Below are 18892 nucleotides of genomic sequence, written 5' to 3' on the forward strand. Positions count from 1 at the left end.
AATGCTGAGCTGGAAAGGGACCCACAGGGATCATCGAGTCCAAATCCCGGCCCTGCATGGGACAAACTCAAAAATCACACTATGTGCCCCAGAGCATTGTCCAAATGCTTCCTGAACTCTGGCAGTCCTGCAGGGAGGCCCCTAGGCAGCCTCAGAGGAGGTGTAAAGAGCAGGAAGAGAGGATAAAGATGGGAAAAGAAAAAAGGGACTCTACAACCAAGCACCGTCTCCCGCTCTAGGTGACACAGGAGGTTTCTGTGCTCTAGGTGACACAGAAGGTTTCTGCCAGAAGGCAAAACTGAAGGGACCATTAGGTCTGAGGTCAGCCAGAAATTAATCTCTCCACCCTGGTTCCCTGCCAGCTGTTTCTCCAGCCAGTTTTAAAGAAACCTGGCCACGGAGATGCTACACTCTCTGTGCTCTACTGAACTGCTGCAAGAGAAGCGTCCCTCAAGGACATGTTGTGGCAGCATAAAACCTTTCCTCCATGTTCTACCTCATGTAAGCCTGAGAAACCTGTCTTTCCATCCCTTTGTGGTGTGAAACCCTCTCCTTCCTGTGGGAAACCAGCAATCTTTGTCTCCGCCTCATACTTCCTAAACCTGGCCAGTCCCATTTCTTTCCCTCTGGTCTCTCTCTGATGGTTTTGCACAGTAAAAACCAGGGCATAATCCCACAGCTCAGCCTTCTCCCCTCCAGAAGGAGCACCACTCCATCCATTTCACCTCCAACACTCCTATTCCACACCCAAAACCAGCATCATTCCCCCCAAAACCCCACAGCAGCCTGACCTCCCCACCACCACCACCACCACCACCACCCCGCGGCGCCTTCAACGCACCTTCATGCCCACCAGGTTGTTGTGGAAGTCCACCCTGGCTCGCAGGTCCTTGTTGGGCTTCCTCCCCAGGAACTCCTTGACGAACTTGTTGCTGTACTTGAGGTTGTCCCCACAGCCTCCCCACTGCCAGGCCTCCCTGTTCTCCAGGTCGGGGGCCTCGTCGCAGGTGCAGCGCTCCATGCGCCCCGCGCTGCACGCCTTGGCCATGGCGTGGGTCAGCCCCGCCGAGGAGATGGCGTACAGGAAGGCTGTCTCCTTGAAACCTGCAGGGACAGCAGGGACAGGCTCTAATTTCAGCTTAAAGAAAGGAAAAACACCCAGGAAATGGAGGTAAAACCTATCGGGAGAAGAGCGTGAGTTGCGTCATGGAGTGAGAGAGTGGTAAGGTTGGAAGGTGTGGGAATTCACAAAATCAGAGGGTTTTGGGAAAGCTGCAAAAAGCAGGCCTCAGAGGCAGTAGAACTGTGATTAGAGCTAAGCAGCAGCCATGAGATTGGTCAGCAGAAAAATTATTTAAACTGTAGAAAAGCAAAGACAAATAGAACAACGCTCTGTGTATTAACGCTTGTCTAGAATAACTCTCTAAGCTGCAGAAAAGTTTATCTAGTGAGATATTAGGGAGTTCTAAGCTTAATAATGGAGCTCTGTGCATTGTGTTTTAAGGCTCACAAGCAGGTATTGCATTTGAAATAAGCAAGCACTGGTTAACCAAAGGTACCTGTGCTTACAGTGGTTGGATAGAACTACTGTCAATGTGCTTTTGCTTTGTGTGATTGGTCAAAAAACTTAAAAAGTGAGTTGTATCATTAAGTTCTTGGTCTGCTGCCTGGGATGTGAGCTGTTGGCATCTTCCCATTGTCATAATCAAGGAATGAGACTGATGCTGGAAAATAAAACAGCTCAAGGCACGTTCCACAGCAGCCCTGTCCCGTTTGTGATTTGTACACAGCCCCCAGCCGGTGACAGAAGGGACCATGGTGGGGCACCTGGTGGCACCTCCCTGCTCCAACAGGGCCATCCCACAGCACAGGGCTCAGGATTACATCCAGACTGCTCTGGAATATCTCCAGTGAGGGAGACTCCACACCAGTGCTCAGTCACTGCCCAGGAAAGAAGTTCTTCCTCAAGTTCAGGTAGAATTTCCTGGGCACCCGTTCCTGCCTGTTCCTCCTGTGGCACTGCTGGGCACCTCTGGGAAAAGCCTGGGCTGTGCCCTCCTGACTCCCTCACAGCATGGGAAGCTCTATTTGCATCACTGATGGTGGAGAGGGCACGGGGGAGGGCAAGGAATGATGGACAGAGGTGGCACAAGGATTCAGGAACACACATGGAATCTGGCCAGCTCGGTGGCTGTCACTCTGTGTCACTCACAGTCTCTGCCTGAAAATGGAAAGAGTTAAGCAAGAGTTGCCCCATCCTTGGAAGCATCCAAGACCAGGCTGGGCGGGGCCTGGAGCAACCTGGTCTACTGGAATGTGTCCCTCCCCATGGCAGGGCGTGGAACTGGATGAGCTTTAAGGTCCCCTCAAAGCCAAAGCTTTGACTCCATGAAGTGTTGGACAGGACATGGAGGTACCACTGCTGCTACCAAGGGGACACCAAACTGCAGGAGCCCAGCAGAGGCTTCCAGTCCGCCTCACTCTTCCCTCTCCTCCTGAATCACTGGGTCCTACTCCAGACTGGCAGAATTGTTGACAGATGACACCTGAGGGCTGGGAAGCAGGAGATGTGTCACCTAACACAGCACCTCACTCAAAAAAACCCAGTTTACACCTCAAACCTCCCATGCACGGCCTTTCTTTACACCTCCACACTCACCTACAGGGATGTGACAGCATCCACACTCCCAACAGGCAAATGACACCCAGAGGGAGCCACGGTTTCAATCCAAATTATAAAAGCCAGAAATAAAAAGCAAACATGGCAGTATTTATAGCTGCCCATTCCCCAGCTATGGAAGCTGTAAACGACTGCATATTTGAGATGCAATTCCAGAACAGCTTTGGATGGGACTCAAGAAATCCCCCACTCAAAAATAACACAAGTGGATGGTGACAGTAGTGGATATATCTGTGAGCTGGTGTGTCAACCAAGGACATGCAGAGACACTGCCAGGTCATTTTTGGAACTGTTCCTTGGGAGGTTTATGACACTCCAAGCAAACTCATGTGTCCATTCCCAGAGTCTGCCTTCCCAAAACACTCCCAGGAGCAGGAAGACTGAGGAAAATCCACCCCAGGAGACTGAGGCTTGGTCCTTCCAAGGGTTCTGAGGTTCCACTTCCTCCCAGACTGTGGTAGGAATTATCCAATCATTCTACTCCTCACCTGGAAAAGGAGAACAGGAACCTTTTCCTCACAAGAAACGACACTAAAATAAAGAAGATTCAGCTCTACACTCACTGAGGACACCGCAAAGAGTGGTGAGGGTTAAAATAACAAATTTTGTTATTTTAATATTCTGACAGCCCAGAAACACCTGCAGCACTGCAAATACTCCATTGGAGGTGGTGAGAGAATTCTCAATTCACACAACAACAAAAACTCATGGGTACCCAGATGACTCCCCTGGGTAGAAAATGCCTTCTCAGCATCTCTCATCCTTTGTAAACTATGATTTTTCACTAAAATCCTTTGGTTTTTCTAGGTTACACCCCAGGTCAGATTGCCCACATGCCTGCCAGAGGGATGCCACTACCAAAGAGAGCTGTGCTCCTGGATTGGAGAATTCTTGCCACAGCCAGACAGAATGAAGAGGCACCAATGTCAAACAGAATCCTCAATGGGATGGGGTGTGCAAACCCTGACCTGGAGCTCTGAGCCTGCAATCATGGCATGGTTTGGGTTGGAGGGACCCTGAGATCCATCCTGTCCTGGGCAGGGACACCTTCCACTATCCCAGGTCACCTCAAAGCCCATCCAAGCTGGCCTTGAACACTTAACTACCAGCCAGCAGCCTTCTAAGCATCTCTCATTCTTTGTAACCATGATTTTTCACTAAAATACTTTGGTTTTTTTCTAGGTTACACCCCAGGTCAGACTGCCCACATGCCTGCCAGAGGGATGCCACTACCAAAGAGAGCTGTGCTCCTGGATTGGAGAATTCTTGCCCAGCTAGACAGAATGAAGAGGCACCAGTGTCAAACAGAGAATCCTCATTGGCATGGGGTGTGCAAACCCTGACCTGGAGCTCTGAGCCTGTGGTTTGGGTTGGAGGGATGCTGAGATCCATCCTGTCCTGGGCAGGGACACCTCCCACTATGCCAGGTCGCTCCAAACCCCATCCAAGCTGGCCTTGCACACTCAGCTCCCAGCCACCAGCCTGAACTGCTGAACTGGGCAGCCCAGCTCTCCACCCTGCTGAATCCAGAGCAGTTGTGGAATCCCAGCAGAAAGTCAGCGCCGTGCGACCACGGCGCATTCCAGACCTGACAGAAAGCCAGCAGGAGCAGCTCATCTGCCAGCTTCTCCCCTTGCACCAGCTTTGTCTCCACTCCTCCCCTTCTCCAGCACTGAGAGCTTCCCAGATTCCCTGTGCCCATCAGCACGGGGATCATCTCACAGCTCCCAACGAGCTCCATGTGACATTTGGCTCTGGCCAGATTTTAAAGCCATCTCCACCACGCACTATTTGATTGCACCAAGATATTTTGTAACAAGATAATGAGCTTTAAATCAATGCAGGCATTCTAAGCCCCGGTGCATTGACAGTCTGCCGGGCCTGGCTATCCAGTTTCAGCCATTTCCAAAATTGTGCACGAGTATCCAAAGAGGATAACGAGTCCCTTAAACAATCCCCTGTTATTTTAAGAAACGGGGGCTGCATCAGCCCAAGCTGCAAACCAGCAGCCAGGGCTGGTCTGGTGACCAAAGTGTAAAAAAAGTTTCTGCTTTTAAGTGAAAAAAATGGGGTTTTTTTTCCCCTTTTTTTCCTTTCTCCCTGGACGAGGAGGAGAAACAAGCCCTCAGTGATGGATTTGGAAAGCTGTGTCCTAGTGGGTGATACATGCCAGCCTTTGCCCTGGGGTACCACTTGCTGCAATGCTGAGCCAGGAACCAGCAGCTCCTGCAGAGGAGGAGGAGGAGGAGGAGGAAGATTTACAGAGCACTGTGTTACTGCTCAGGAACACCACCTGAAGGATTTACAGCAGCGGGGCAGGGCAGAGATGCTGCAGGGATATAAACCACGGCAGAATGAGACAGCAGCAGAGCCCCGCAGCCCTCAGAGCTCTCATTTATCACCCAGATCCCTGACAAGGGCTGAGATGGGGGGGTCTCTGTGGGGTTTTAACTCCAGGCTGCCCTGCCCAGGGGACAGGCAGGTCTGAAGGAACGAGCTGTGGCCTCCAGGTGTCAGCATGAGAAAGTGCTTGGCTTCCCCAAGGCACCACTAATCCAGGGACTCCTCTGGCATGCAGGGATATTTTTAAATGTCTTGCAGCTCTGGCCCGGACCTCTTGGGTTTCATAAGGACTTTCCTTGTTTCCACCAGTCAGTGACAGTGCATTAGTTAAGCCCGGTGCTTCTGAATTACTCCTCCTCACTAATTAGCCCTGCAAACCTCTGCTCTTATCTCTAAAGACTTTCACACCCTGGCTTTTCCAGGTCCAGGCCCATTGCTGAGCGTGGGGTTTTCTGGAAGTCACCAAAGCCCTGGAGCCCCTCGAATGCTGTCTGTAAAATGGTGCTGCAGCCTGGAAATAACACCTGGATTTTACTGGGAGGGTGGAAGAAACTGGATTATATGTGGTGGTACAAAGAAAAGAACTAAAAACATCACTTTCTCCTCCAATAATCCTAATTTCTGGCCATCTCCACCTGAGCTGCTGGGAAGAGGTGAATTAATTACTCACTGCTCACATCCATGGCAGTAACAGCACACAGCCACTTTTGCCCTGTACCGTGACAGGGCTTCCCTTGTCCCCTCTAACAGGACAGCACAGAACACAAATAGCCTGGTTTGCCTTATTTCCTTAAAAAAGGCATGTTCTCAACTTCTTTCCTGAGATACTGGCAATGATAAACAGGAGAAATAAATAGGAGAAATAAACAGGAGAAATAATAAAGAAAGAGGGGACAGCTCTGAGAGCTTCCCAATGCTCTCCTCCAGCAGCAGCTCAGTTTCCAGCAGAAATGGGCAGAAAATGGAACTGCAGAGACCTGCACAAACACCTCCAGCCTCCAAGGGGAGCAGCCAGGGCCAGCAGTGGGAAGCAGAGAGGGCAAGCCCATAAATTACCCCCATTAGCACATTCTCTGCCTGCCCTGCACTTCCAGGGATGAGCTCAGGCCTTGCACTGAGCTCTTGGTGGACCTCAGGGGAAGAACCACCAGCAAAGGATGGCCCAGATTGGCCATCAGGGCAGGAGATGAGAGCAGAGAGCCCCGAGACCCCCCAGACTCACCTGTCTTGAGAAGACCCCCAAGACTCCCCAGACTCACCTCCCTTGAGGAGCCCCCAGACTCACCTCCCTTGAGGAGCCCCCAGACTCATTTCTCTTGAGGAGCCCCCCAGATTCCCCTCTCTGAGAAGACCCCTGAGACCCCCCAGACTCACCTCTCCTGAGGAGGCCCCAGACTCACCTCCCTTGAGGAGCCCCCCAGATTCCCCTCTCTTGAGGAGACCCTTGACATCCCCCAGACTCACCTCCCTTGAGGAGGCCCCACAGACTCATTTCTCTTGAGGAGCCCCCCAGACTCATCCCCCAGACTCACCTCCATGAGGAGTCCCCCAGACTCACCTCTCTTGAGGAGCCCCCCAGAATCATTTCTCTTGAGGAGGCCCCCCCAGACCCCCCTCTCTTGAGGAACCCCTCAGGCTCACTTCTCTTGAGGAGACCCCTCAGACTCATTTCTCTTTAGGAGCCCCCAGAGACCCCCCCAGACTCCCCTCCCTTGAGGAGCCCCCAGTCTCACCTCTCATGAGGAGACCCCTGAGACCCCCCCAGACTCACCTCCCTTGAAGAACCCCCAGTCTCACCTCCCTTGATGAGCACCCAGACCCCTCAGACTCACCTCCCTTGAGGAGCCCCCAGACTCATTTCCCTTTAGGAGCCCCCCAGACTCACCTGCCTTGAGGAGCCCCCAGACTCATTTCTCTTTAGGAGCCTCCTGAAGCCCCCCAGACTCATCTGTCTTGAGGAAACCCCTGACAACCCCAGAGGAGCCCCGCTAGTCCCCCCAGACTCACCTGTCTTGAGGAGGCCCCTGTCACTCCCCAGACTCCCCTCCCTTGAGGAGCCCCGAGATTCATTTCTCTTTAGGAGCCCCCAGACTCCCCTCCCTTGAGGAGCCCCGAGATTCATTTCTCTTCAGGAGCCCCCAGACCCCCAGACTCCTCTCCCTTGAGGAGGCCCCAAACACACCTTTCTTGAAGAGGCCTCCCCTCCAGACCTCCCTTGAGGAGGCCCCTCAGACTCATTTCTCTTGAGGTGGCCCCAGACTCCCCTCCCCTGAGGACCCCCCCAATCCCCCATACTCCCCTCCCTTGAGGGCCCCCCCAGACGCCCCCAGCCCCACCTCTCTTGAGCAGGCTGGCACGGTAGCGGCCCTCCAGGGTGCAGTTCCAGCGCTCGAAGCGGAACTGGTACTGGCACTCCAGGGCGCTCATGCTGATGGCCTCCATCAGCGTCTCGGCCACGCCGGGGTCGCGCCGGCACATCCGGCGCTGCTTCTTCTCCAGCTTCAGGCGGTCACACACCTTGTAGTGGGCCTTGACGGCCGCCTCCTCCATTTCTGAGGTCAGAGGGAGGATGGTCAGGGGTTCGTTCCCCGTCAGCCTGCAGAGAAACACAGGGACACCATGGTGAGGGCAGGGGAAACAAAAAATTGCTGCAAGGTTCACAGAATCACAAGGCTGGCAGAGACAGCAAAGCAGAGATGGGTTTAGAGAGACCTTTTGGGCTGGGACACTCCTGCTGCAGCCTTGGCTGGGCACGGGGAGGAGACCTGTGTGCTCTGGCCAGTGCTTCTGCCCTGCCATTAAAGCCCCTTCCTTCCACAGAATCAGAGAATTCCCAGAATGACCAGGTTGGAAGAGACCTCCAAGACCATCGAGTCCAACCCAGCCCCAACAGCTCAACCAAACCCTGGCACCCAGTGCCACATCCAGGCTTTGTTAAACACACCCAGGCATGGGGACTCCACCACCTCCCTGGGCAGCCATTCCAGAACTTTATCACTCTTTCTGTGAAAAACTTTTTCCTAATTTCCAGCCTGTATTTCCCTTGAGGCTGTGTGCTCTGGTTGTGTCAGTGCTGCTGCAGAAAGAGCCCAGGGCCAGCTGAGCACAGGCACCTTTCAGGAGCTGCAGAGAGTGATGGGGGCAGCCCTGAGTCTCCTTTGCTCCAGGCTGAGCACCCCCAGCTCAGAAATTCTCCCCCATGAAGGTGGTGAGGCCCTGGCACAGGTTGCTTAGAGAGGCTGTGGTTGCACCATCCCTGAAGTGTCCAAGGCCAGGCTGGACGCTGATCTAGTGAGTGGCATCCCCAGCCAGGGCAGGGGCTTGGATCTAGATGGTCTTTAAGGTCCTTCCAACCCAAACCATTCTGGGATTCCATGAAATGCAGTGATAGAAATGGGGTCACTGGCGGGATCAGGATCTCCTGGCTGAGCAACCCTGTGGATTTGATTTAGAGTGAGGCTCCTCACAGTGTGTGTGCAAGGTGGCAGCAGGAAAAAGCTAAGAGGAAATATTTGGATTTATGCTCCCTAGCAGATCTCACAGAGCTTGTTTGGGCATAAACCCTTGGCCACCTCCACCACAGGACTGTGTTTAAAACTGAAAGTGGAAAGAAATCATTTCAGGTGCCTCACTGCATGAACTTGGGGAACTGGCAAAAATACATGAACACCACTGTCACTGTCCTGGGCATAAACAAAAAATCATTTTAGCACACCAAGCAGAGCCAGAACCCAGCTGGGGAAGGCACAGAGGATGATTTGTCCCATCAGAGCCCAAGAGACACCCTGAGAATGCACAGAAAGCCGCCCTGCCCTCAGCAGAGGAGATCCTGACACAAAACCCAGCAAGCCACAGCCCGAGGCTGGAGAGCAGGACACACTTCCCAGGAGATGCTGCCAAAAGCTTTTACAGGACAGAACAAGCTCAAAACCTAAAAAAAAAAATCCCATAACCCCAAGAAATTCATGTCCCTTTGCCTCGTCCCCTCCCTCCACCAGCACAAGGTTCTTGACTCGACAGTGGGCAACAAAAGATGCCAGGGGACTGTTCCTGGTGTCAAGTGACAGCTGCTGGCAAAGGACCAGGCTGGCATGGTCCCCAGGAGCAGGGAGGCTGCAGGAACATCTGCTGGGCTCAGGAGAGCTCTGCTGGCCAGGCTGCTGTGCCCCACAGTGCTGGCTGTGCCCTGCTCCGGCCACGTGCCAGTCCCACAGTCCATGGGAATCACCAACCAGGGCTCACACAGCACCTGCAGACACATTCCACAGCCAGAAATTAAAAAAATGGCTGGGAAAATCTGGGAATCCAGAGCTGGGAACACGCTGGAATGTTGCAGTCCTGCACTGGGGAAGGTTGGGGACATCTCCAGTGCTGCAGGAGCACTGGGAAAAATGGGGTGATGGCAATGGGAGGAATGGCTCACACAGCACCTGCAGACACGTTCCACAGCCAGAAAGGAAAAAATGGCTGGGAAAATCTGGGAATCCAGAGCTGGGAACACGCTGGAATGCTGCAGTCCTGCACTGGGGAAGGTTGGGCACATCTCCAGTGCTGCTGGGACATCTCCAGTGCTGCAGGAGCACTGGGAAAAATGGGGTGATGGCAATGGGAGGGGAGCTCCCTCACCCCTCTTTGCTGAGATGCTGGAAACCCCTTAAAGCCCCACCCGTCCTGCAGGAGCAGTGATTGGCTGGTTTTAATGAGTATTTCTCTCTAATTAATGGCACTGGGAAAAATGGGGTGATGGGAATGAGAAAGGAGCTCCTTCACCCAATTTGCTGAAATGCTGGAAACCCCTTAAAGCCCCACCTGTCCTGCAGGAGTGTGGGAACCCAGGGCATTCCTGACTGCCCTGGAAGGCTCAAGACCCTGGCAAAGAGGTTAAAAAGAGATTTTAGCCCACAGAGAAAATTGCCAGCTTTGTGTGAAGATGTACAAGCCACAAGAGTTTAAGCAGAATGACAGTTAATTTGTCACAATGTGAAAAAAGTAGGATTTTAAACATTTAGAATAAAAGTTCAAAAAGCAAGATAGAGAGATCTAAGTGTGTCCTGTCCTTCTTATTATTATTCTTGTCCTCCATCTTCTGCTCTAATAGTGACACTTCTAAATTAGAGACAGACTGTCTAACATAAGTGATAAGTATTTTTAAATTATTGCAAATAAAGTACACATAGTTCTTAGTATAAAAAACTACCACCACCCCAAAGACAGTCAGTGTGCCACAAACAGACCTACCAAACAAACCTCAGCAAGTCAGAAAAAAATGTAATAGATAAAAAAATTAAATAAACAACCTTAAAAACCAAAGCATCTCAACTTCTTCAGATGCAGGGCTAGAAAAAAGACTCTTTAATACCTCAAAAGCCATTTCAACCACTAAAAACCCAAGACAGGAGCAGTGATTTGCTGGTTTTAATGAGTATTTCTCTCTAATTAATGGGATGCATCCTGCCAGCAGCACAGGGGCTCAGGATGCTTTAACTCCCAAACCTTGGTGCACAATGGGCACAAAATCCTGCCCTGAGTCCCAGCCAGGCACATCCAGTACAGATCCAGTCATTACTGAGGCATTGATGAGGTGATTTAATATCAGATATATCTCAGGGAGGGAGCAAAAATGGCTGAGGTGGGACTTTTAAGACAAAGGTGGGCAGGAAAATGTTCTCCTTCAGTTACACTCAAAGGTGTTGATATCTCCAGAAAAACCCTGCCGTGATAAAAGCACAGAGGGATTGGTGGGAAACATGGAAAAATATCTTCCCTCAAGTTTTGCTCCCCCCAAAATAATAATAATGATAATGATAATGATAATGATAATGATAATAATAATAATAATAATTATTATTATTATCTAGAATAATATATAATAATATTGTATCTATTATTATATTATTATATAATACATTTATATAATTTTATATTGTATTTATTATTATATCATAATAATATATAATATATAATATATAATAATATATTATTATTATTATTATTATTATTATTATTATTATTATTATTATTATTGTTGTTGTTGTTGTTGTTGTTGTTGTTGTTGTTGTAAAATCTGAAAGGCCAAACAGCAAGGTCTGTTTGAAGCATATTTTAACCCTTTCATTCCTGGCCTGTCCCAGCTCCTCCCCAAGGAGAAGAGGACATCACCCAGCCCTGGTGCCTCCCAAAACTCAGCCAAAGCTCCCAGGAGGCTCATTCAGGACAGAGGTGCCTCAGCCTGAGCTTCACTGCAGCAAAGATCTGTAACAAGATCTCCAGGACGTTCATTCCTGGCTTTCCTGGTACCCTAAAGATTCACTCCTGCAAACTTTGATGGCTGGCACCAGAGTCCCTCAGCTGGCAAAGGAGAGCGAGGGAGGCATCCAAACATCTCCCAAGCTCCCTCTCCCCATTTTTTTCTTTCCAGCTGAGCAGGGGTTGTTCACCTAAATGGTCTGGGAAAAAGCTCCAAGGATGCTGTAGCAGATTCTCTTGGAGTGAGGAGGGAGATGTGAATTGATGCTGCAGCCAAGAATTCTGCAGAGCAATTGGTGATTCCCACCCTCTTCCCACCTTTCCCCCTCAGCTGCTTGGCTTTGGGATACTTCAAATTACACTTTCCCACAGATCAGCCTTGCTAAACTGGCCGATAGCAATGGTGTGTATCTCCAACAAAAGTCACCTAAACACACACAAAATAAAGATCCAGAGACCAGCAGATGGCAGGAAATGGGATTCATGGAGATTCACAGTGCCACAACTGGCAGAAGAACAACCTGGGTGACACCACGATTTACAGAGATCCACCCATTACTACTCAGAAGCATTCCTGGAACAAGCCAAGGACTAAAATGAGGGGGAAAAGGGGTTTTCCCTCACCAGCACACAGAAACCCTGCCAGGTGAAGAGCAGAAGCTTGGCTTTGGGATATTTAAAAGTCCAGTTTCTCACAGATCAACTGGCCAGAAAACTGGCTGATAGCAATGGTGTTTAGGTGACAAAAGTCACCTAAACACACAAAATAAAGATCCAGGGACCAGCAGATGTCAGGAAATGGGATTCATGGTGCTTCACAGTGCCACTACTGGCAGAAGAACAACCCATGTAAAACCACAATGAACAGAGATCCCATCACTGCCTGCATTGCTGCTCAGAAGCACCCCTGGAACAAGCCAAGGAGTAAATTGAGGGGGAAAAGGGGTTTTCCCTCACCAGCACACAGAAACCCTGCCAGGTGAAGAGCAGAAGCTTGGCTTTGGGATATTTCAAAGTCCAGTTTCTCACAGATCAACTGGCCAGAAAACTGGCTGATAGCAATGGTGTTTAAGTGACAAAAGTCACCTAAACACACACAAACTAAAGAGCCAGAAACCAGCAGATGGCAGGAAATGGGATTCAAGGTTCTTCACAGTGCCACAACTCTCCCACAGCTGGTGGAAGAACAACCTGGGTAACACAATGAACAGAGATCCTGCCTGCATTGCTGCTCAGAAGCACCCCTGGAACAAGCCAAGGAGTAAATTGAGGGGGAAAAGGGGTTTTCCCTGACCAGCACACAGAAACCCTGCCAGGTGAAGAGCAGAAGCCACACACACAGACCCACACACACGTTTTCCCTTCGGGGGCCCTCGGCTCCGCACGCACATTCCAGAGGCCCTGGGGACAGGGGTGAGGTGGCACTTTGCAGAGCGTGGCATCAATAACAAAGGCCAGGCAGAGGCAGGGAGAGCTGCCCCACCTGACACGCTGCTGCATGGAGCCCTTCTAATCCCATAAAGCCCTTTTATGCAACCTCAGCTGAGCGAGGTCCTGTAAGGCAACGGTGTCAGTCGGACGCTTTCTCAGCTCCTCACAAAGGCCAAGCTGTTCTTGCCAAGGAAATCTTTCAGGGGCTGTGTGTGTCTATGTTTTTTTTTTGTTGTTTTTTACACACCCAAGCCATGGCTGTTACAATTAAAGTGCCAGCCAGAACCCTGTGATTGTGTAATTTTGCTCCAAGAAGGGGCTGAGTGGGAGATGGAGTGGACACCTCTAAGTGGAAAAAGGTAGGAACTGGATGGTCTTAAAGCCAAGACCATCTAAGCCAAACTTAGCTGGTTCTAAGCTGAGAACCAGCTGTTCTAAGCCAAACTGTTTTAAGCTAGATTCCAAGATTCCAAAGGGTTCTGTGTGTGTGTCCACCAGGAACCTGGAGAGAGAGCAAACAGCTCATTGCACACAACCCAGGAAGATTTACCCCTCTGGAATTTGACTCTGAGAGCAACATCAACCTCCAGAGTCAAGAGACTGTTCATAGAATTCAGGATTTTAAATTTCTGCTGCAGAATTTTGCACCTTGTGGGTCCCTTCCAACTCAGGATATTCTGTGGGTTTTGACCTAATCTTCTCCAATTTCTGCTCTGAGTGCAAGATCCAAAAATCAGGAAGGACCTGGCTGCCCCAGCACCCTGAGAGGAACCATTGCAGCATCCTTTGTGCTATTCCCATTCCAGTTCCACCAGTCTGAAGCCAGGAAATCAGAAGGTTTATAATTAAATCAAGTGCCACTGGAGCTGGGATCCAAGATGAGCTGTTTGCTCTGCTGTGTCCACCTGCAATGACAGGGCTGCTGAAATTCTGCATTTCCATCCCACTTCCTCCTCTGTTAGGAAATTTCTCTTCGGTCCATCTGTACAATGCCTGGATTAATTCTAGTTCCACTTTCCATATTTATCATGAATTGATGTAAAAAGCAAGACCCATCTGGTTTGCACACACTCTATTCCTGTCACTTCCTTGGTCGTGAACTTCATCTCAAACCTTGCTAATTACTTTTTTTTTTTTTCCTGGAGTTCAATCACCCAAAGATTTGGGAGAGATCCCAAGCAGAGCCCTGGCTCTACTACACAGGCCAGGTTTTATCTGTGACATCATGGAATTATTGACCTTCCAAGAGGCAACTCAAGACAGATCCTGCTTCCCACTCATCTCAGGGGTCAAGAGTTTTTATGGCCTCATCAGCTCACACTTCCATCAGTGCCCCTGGATTTTCCCTTGTTGAAGTGGGGACTTTCCTGCCGGGGATTGGAGCAGGATGAGGCAGATTTAAGGCACCTACACAGACCTGTGAGGGCACCCTCAGTTTTGAGGTGCTCCAGAGTTTCCTTTGCAAGTGCCACTGGAGCTGTTTCCTCTGCTGCTCCCACCTGGAATGACAGGGCTGCTGAAATTCTGCATTCCTACCCCACTTCCTCCTGGATTAGGAAATTTCTCTTTGGTCCATCAGTACAATGACTGGATTAATTCTAATTCCACTTTCCACACTAATTTTTTCCTGTGGAATTGCCACATTTTCAGCCCTTTTTCTTCTCTTTCCACCACTTTTCCTTTCATAATTAAAAAATCTTCTGGAAAATTGACAGCTTGACCACGAGTCTTCACCACAACACCTAAATTAATGATTCCATAGCTCAAGGAGTCTGAGTTATGCTGAATACCAGGCCTATATTATTTTATTTTGTACCAAATAACCTCCAGTTGCTATCTTTCTCTCCTTTCATCACATTCCTACTCCGTGAATCTTTCCTAAATTGATTTATCACACTCATCCTCCCACAAAGGCTATTGAATATTTGAAGTATAAAAACCCAGAAGTCCAAGAAAATAATCTGAATTTCAAGGTAAGTAGTGAAGATTTGATATTTGGAAGAAGAGCTGGACATGGAAGGCTCAACCACCACATTCTGCATTGTTTGGGCTTTTAAATGTTTACAGTTTTAAGTGTCCATGTGAACTCTAAAATATCCCAGATCTCCTTAGATTACATAAAAATAAGGTTATGGATTCTCCAAACCTCAGGCTTCCAAAATGAAATCTCAGCAAGTGTTCACAAAGGTTGTTCTGTCAGAATTCCCCACTTCCACCTCACCCCTTTCCCAGTGTAATTTTCCCAGTGATCCCCTGACAAGATGCTGTGACATTGCGAGGGTCGAGGAAGGTGACAGGAGGAAAAGCGTTATTCCCAGCCTGAGGGAATCCAAACCACACAGGCCTTTACAGGACAGAGCTGAACCCCAGCCAGGAACCAAACCCAGCTTTGCTAAAACTCATCTTTGCGAGTTCCACCGTCCCTCATGGCCATGCCAGTTCTCCTCCCTCAGGTCCATTCCCAGCCAGCTCTGCCCTGGGCTCACCTCTCCCTGTCATTGTCCCCAAACAATGGGGCCTGGCTGTGGGAGACCACGAAATAAAGCAATTATAAACTCCAGCAAAGAGCACAGAAATTCCCATCACAATTACGCCCCAATGGCTGTTTTGATCCTTATCTTCCTCTCAACAGTGTGGCCAGAGCTTTCTTTAGGTGACAACCTCTCAAATGTCACTTCCTCCTTAGCCAGCAGTGCCCAAATCTCAGTTGCAGCTTCTACAGGAGTCACAGCCCAAACACAGAGGCTACTGGAGACACAGAATTCCCAGAATGACCAGGCTGGAAGAGACCTTCAAGGTCATCGAGTCCAACCCAGCCCCAACAGCTCAACCAAACCCTGGCCCCCAGTGCCACATCCAGGCTTTGTTAAACACACCCAGGCATGGGGACTCCACCACCTCCCTGGGCAGCTCTTGGGGTCTCTTGCTGCTCACAGTGACCCCAAGATGTGTTAGAAAGTCTCTTTTCCCAGACCAGCAGTCGAAGAAGGAGTCAGAGCTCTCCATTTCTCAGTCTCAAGGTTGTTTATTGTTCCTTATCTATAAAATTCTTTCTCCTGTCCAGCCAAGGTCCATCCAGCAGGACAGACAGAGGCACTCTGCCTACCCCAGGGCTGTGTTATCTTTTTATACTAAAAACCTACATGTGCAATATTTACAATTATCTCCCAATACCTATCACCTGTGTTAGACACTGAGCTTCTACTCTAAACCAACCCAAAAGTGCCACCATCACAGCAGAAGATGGAGGCCAAGAAGAAGAAGGAGAAAGGCTGGACATGCCCAGATTCCTCCGTCTTGCTCCCTGAACCCCCATTCTAAAAACCCCAAAAATCTATTTTTCCACACTGTGATAAATTCACTATCATTCTACTTAAACTTTCATGGCTTGTGATTCTGCATATAAAGGTTGGTAATTGTTTTTTCCAAGGGCTCAGTCAAAGGCACAGGGGGGTCTGGGCTCTGTGCCAGGGTCTCTGAGCCCCCTGGGCAGGGGCTCGAGTCCTGCAGGGCAGCCAGAGGAATTTCCTGGGTTCCCACAGGCAGCCATTCCTGAACTTTCTCACTCTTTCTGTGAAAAGCTTTTCCCTGCTATTCAACCTGTATTTCCCCTGGTGCAGCTCGAGGCTGTGTGCTCTGGTTGTGTCAGTGCTGCTGCAGAAAGAGCCCAGGCCCAGCTGAGCACAGGCACCTTTCAGGAGCTGCAGAGAGTGATGGGGGCAGCCCTGAGTCTCCTTTGCTCCAGGCTGAGCACCCCCAGCTCCCTCAGGGCTTCCTCACAGAGCTTACTACAACATTACACACTCCCAAAAACACCAAGTAGGGGTGAGAGGCCCTTCCAAGCTCACACCATCAAGGTGGGAAGCAGCCAAACCCCACAGCCCTGCTCCAAAGGAGAGCATGTGCTTGATGGGTTTTTCTAGTGGAGGTTTCTGGGGTTTGGGGATAGAGGGAAATCCTCTAAGGTCCTTGGATCAGCTTCTGAGCAATGGGGAGGAGGAGGAAAGAAGATAAAAGCAACAGCACAGGGGAACTTCCAACCCAGCAGATCCCACTCACCAGGGAAGGAAGCACCAGTCTCCTTATGGAATCTGCTCAAACAGATTTTTGGGGTCCTTTTTTAGGGAGAAAAGGTGCAGATTCTTGTAGGTTTCAATCATTCAAGCTCTCTTCAACCATGCCTGGATAGATCCATGCAATGGCTTCCTCTGAGCCATCTCAGGATGGACACGTGGACATGGAAGGATCCAAAACCTCAGGTCCTACCCAGAGTTATTCCAGCATCCAGCAAAAAGAGAAAACAACAGCTGCTTCTGGACAAAATAAACCAATGGTGCAAACCTCCTGCTTGGCCCTCTCCAGCACAGCTCTCCTGATGGCCTCCAGCACTCAGCTGCCACTCTGATCCCAAAGTTCTTTTTGGGTGCTACCACAGAGTTTCCTATTTCAGATGTAGATGAAGCTCACATGGAAGTTGGGAGATTTCTCCAGGCCTGCACTGGGGAGAACACTGGACTCCAACCACCAGCAGGTTTTTAAACCAGTTCAGAAGGGATTTCCCTGGGAATGGGACAAAACATGGATGGTTTTCTCCCAGATACAGGACGGTTGCTGCATGTATAAATAAACTTTCATCCAATTTCCTGCCAAAACAGGTCCTCACCTTCCCCTGGACAAATTACCAAAAAGTTTGGCATGTGACATATAAAGGAAAAAAGCTCTCAGTGGATGAGCAGGGTAGAGATGTGACAGAGCTCAGCTGTGGAGGGCTGGAGATGCTCCCATTCCTGCAGAGGACTTTATGGGATGGAGGTGCCATGAGGAACAGCTCCACTGGAGAACCACAAGGAGCTCCTCCAAGCTGCTGCAGCATTCCCCTCTCCTGCAAAGCAGGAAGCCTGCACAGGTTATGAATTAAAACTCACTGAAGGGAGGGTTTGCCTTCCCTTCCCCAGTGAGGGGGAACAAACTCAGCAGAGGAAAGAATCAATTTTGGCTCTTTGGTGGCGCACCTGAACCACAAGGCTGAAGAATTTCTCCTCTTTCCCCCCTCCTCTCCTTACACCAAACCTTCCTCAGGAAGTTTCCAGCCCATCAGAGCAAAAGACAATTTGATTTTAGGTAAAAACCTCAGCCCCAAGACATAATTCCCCTAGGAAGGACCCATTCTGTCCACAAACAAGCAGAAACAGAGAAAGAGGGTGGGGAGGGAAAGGTTGTTTCCTCTCCCCTTCATCCTCTCAAGAATGAAACAGCAATCAGGGAGATTTACAAAGGATTTTCAACCCAACGGTGCCAGTGGAATGCACGGGCCAGGCGGCAACAGGGGCTTTCAGTGCTGAGTTAAGAGGCATTAGCTCTGCCCCTGGCAGCCTGTGCCAGGAATTATCCCCCCACACCATCCCCTCCTTGGCTGGACAGCTCCTGGACCCCCAGTCCAAACCCCTTCTCCTTGCCCAGCCACTGATCATTTGTATTTAATTTATTTTAATTTATTTATTTGATTTTTTTATTTTATTTATTTTAATTTTTTAGCCTAACATCATTTCTTTTGGCCTGTAGCCTCCTGCAGCATAGGCAATGAGGAGTTGGGAGTTTGATGCAGGGAAGCAGGAAAAGTGCAATGGAAGATGAAGAATTAACCCAGAGAAGAAAATAAAAGGTTTGTTTTAACCCATTAACTCCACGCGGTCTAGAGGGGAGGAAAAAAAAAATCAAAAGCCCAAAAAGGGACAGATTTTTAAAATATTGGAGCTTTTGTTGGGGTTTTTTGGGGGGAGGGGGGAATATTTTGTGGGTTTTGGGGTTTTTTTAACACTACTGAATATCCTCTCATCCCAGGATCTCAGCTCCATCCCTGACACAGGGTTAGAGAAATTCACGCTCTCAAGCACAGGCTGAGATTGTTGAGGTGTCCTGTGCAGGGCCAGGAGCTGGACTCAATCCTTGCAGGTCCCCTCCAACTCAAGATATTTCATGATTTTTAATCTAAAATTGGGCCAAAAATGACATAGAAGACAAAGGAGATTTCTAGGTGCCACTTACAGAAGATAAGAATCATCACCCTGCCTTGCTTTTGAGCAGTTTTTGGTGGGACTCAGGACCAGGAAAGGACAACAAATGTCATGGATCACACGACAGAACACAGCAAAAGATTTTATACAAGATTTTAAAGACAGGAGACCAAAGGAG

At 49.6% G+C, this 18892-nt stretch overlaps 1 protein-coding gene across 1 annotated transcript in view; it reads right to left on the minus strand.

The window, feature by feature from the left end:
• Positions 1–18892, minus strand: part of WNT9A (Wnt family member 9A) — a 66295-nt gene that overhangs the window by 16073 nt on the left and 31330 nt on the right. Inside the window, exons 2-3 of the mRNA XM_054646704.2 lie at positions 7360–7619; positions 842–1104 (exon numbers count right to left, since the gene is read on the minus strand). Coding sequence (XP_054502679.1) covers positions 842–1104; positions 7360–7619 — 523 coding nt within the window. The remainder of the gene's footprint in view (positions 1–841; positions 1105–7359; positions 7620–18892) is intronic.

Source organism: Agelaius phoeniceus, chromosome 1 (genome assembly GCF_051311805.1).
Source record: "Agelaius phoeniceus isolate bAgePho1 chromosome 1, bAgePho1.hap1, whole genome shotgun sequence".
Taxonomy (NCBI): Eukaryota; Metazoa; Chordata; class Aves; order Passeriformes; family Icteridae; genus Agelaius; species Agelaius phoeniceus.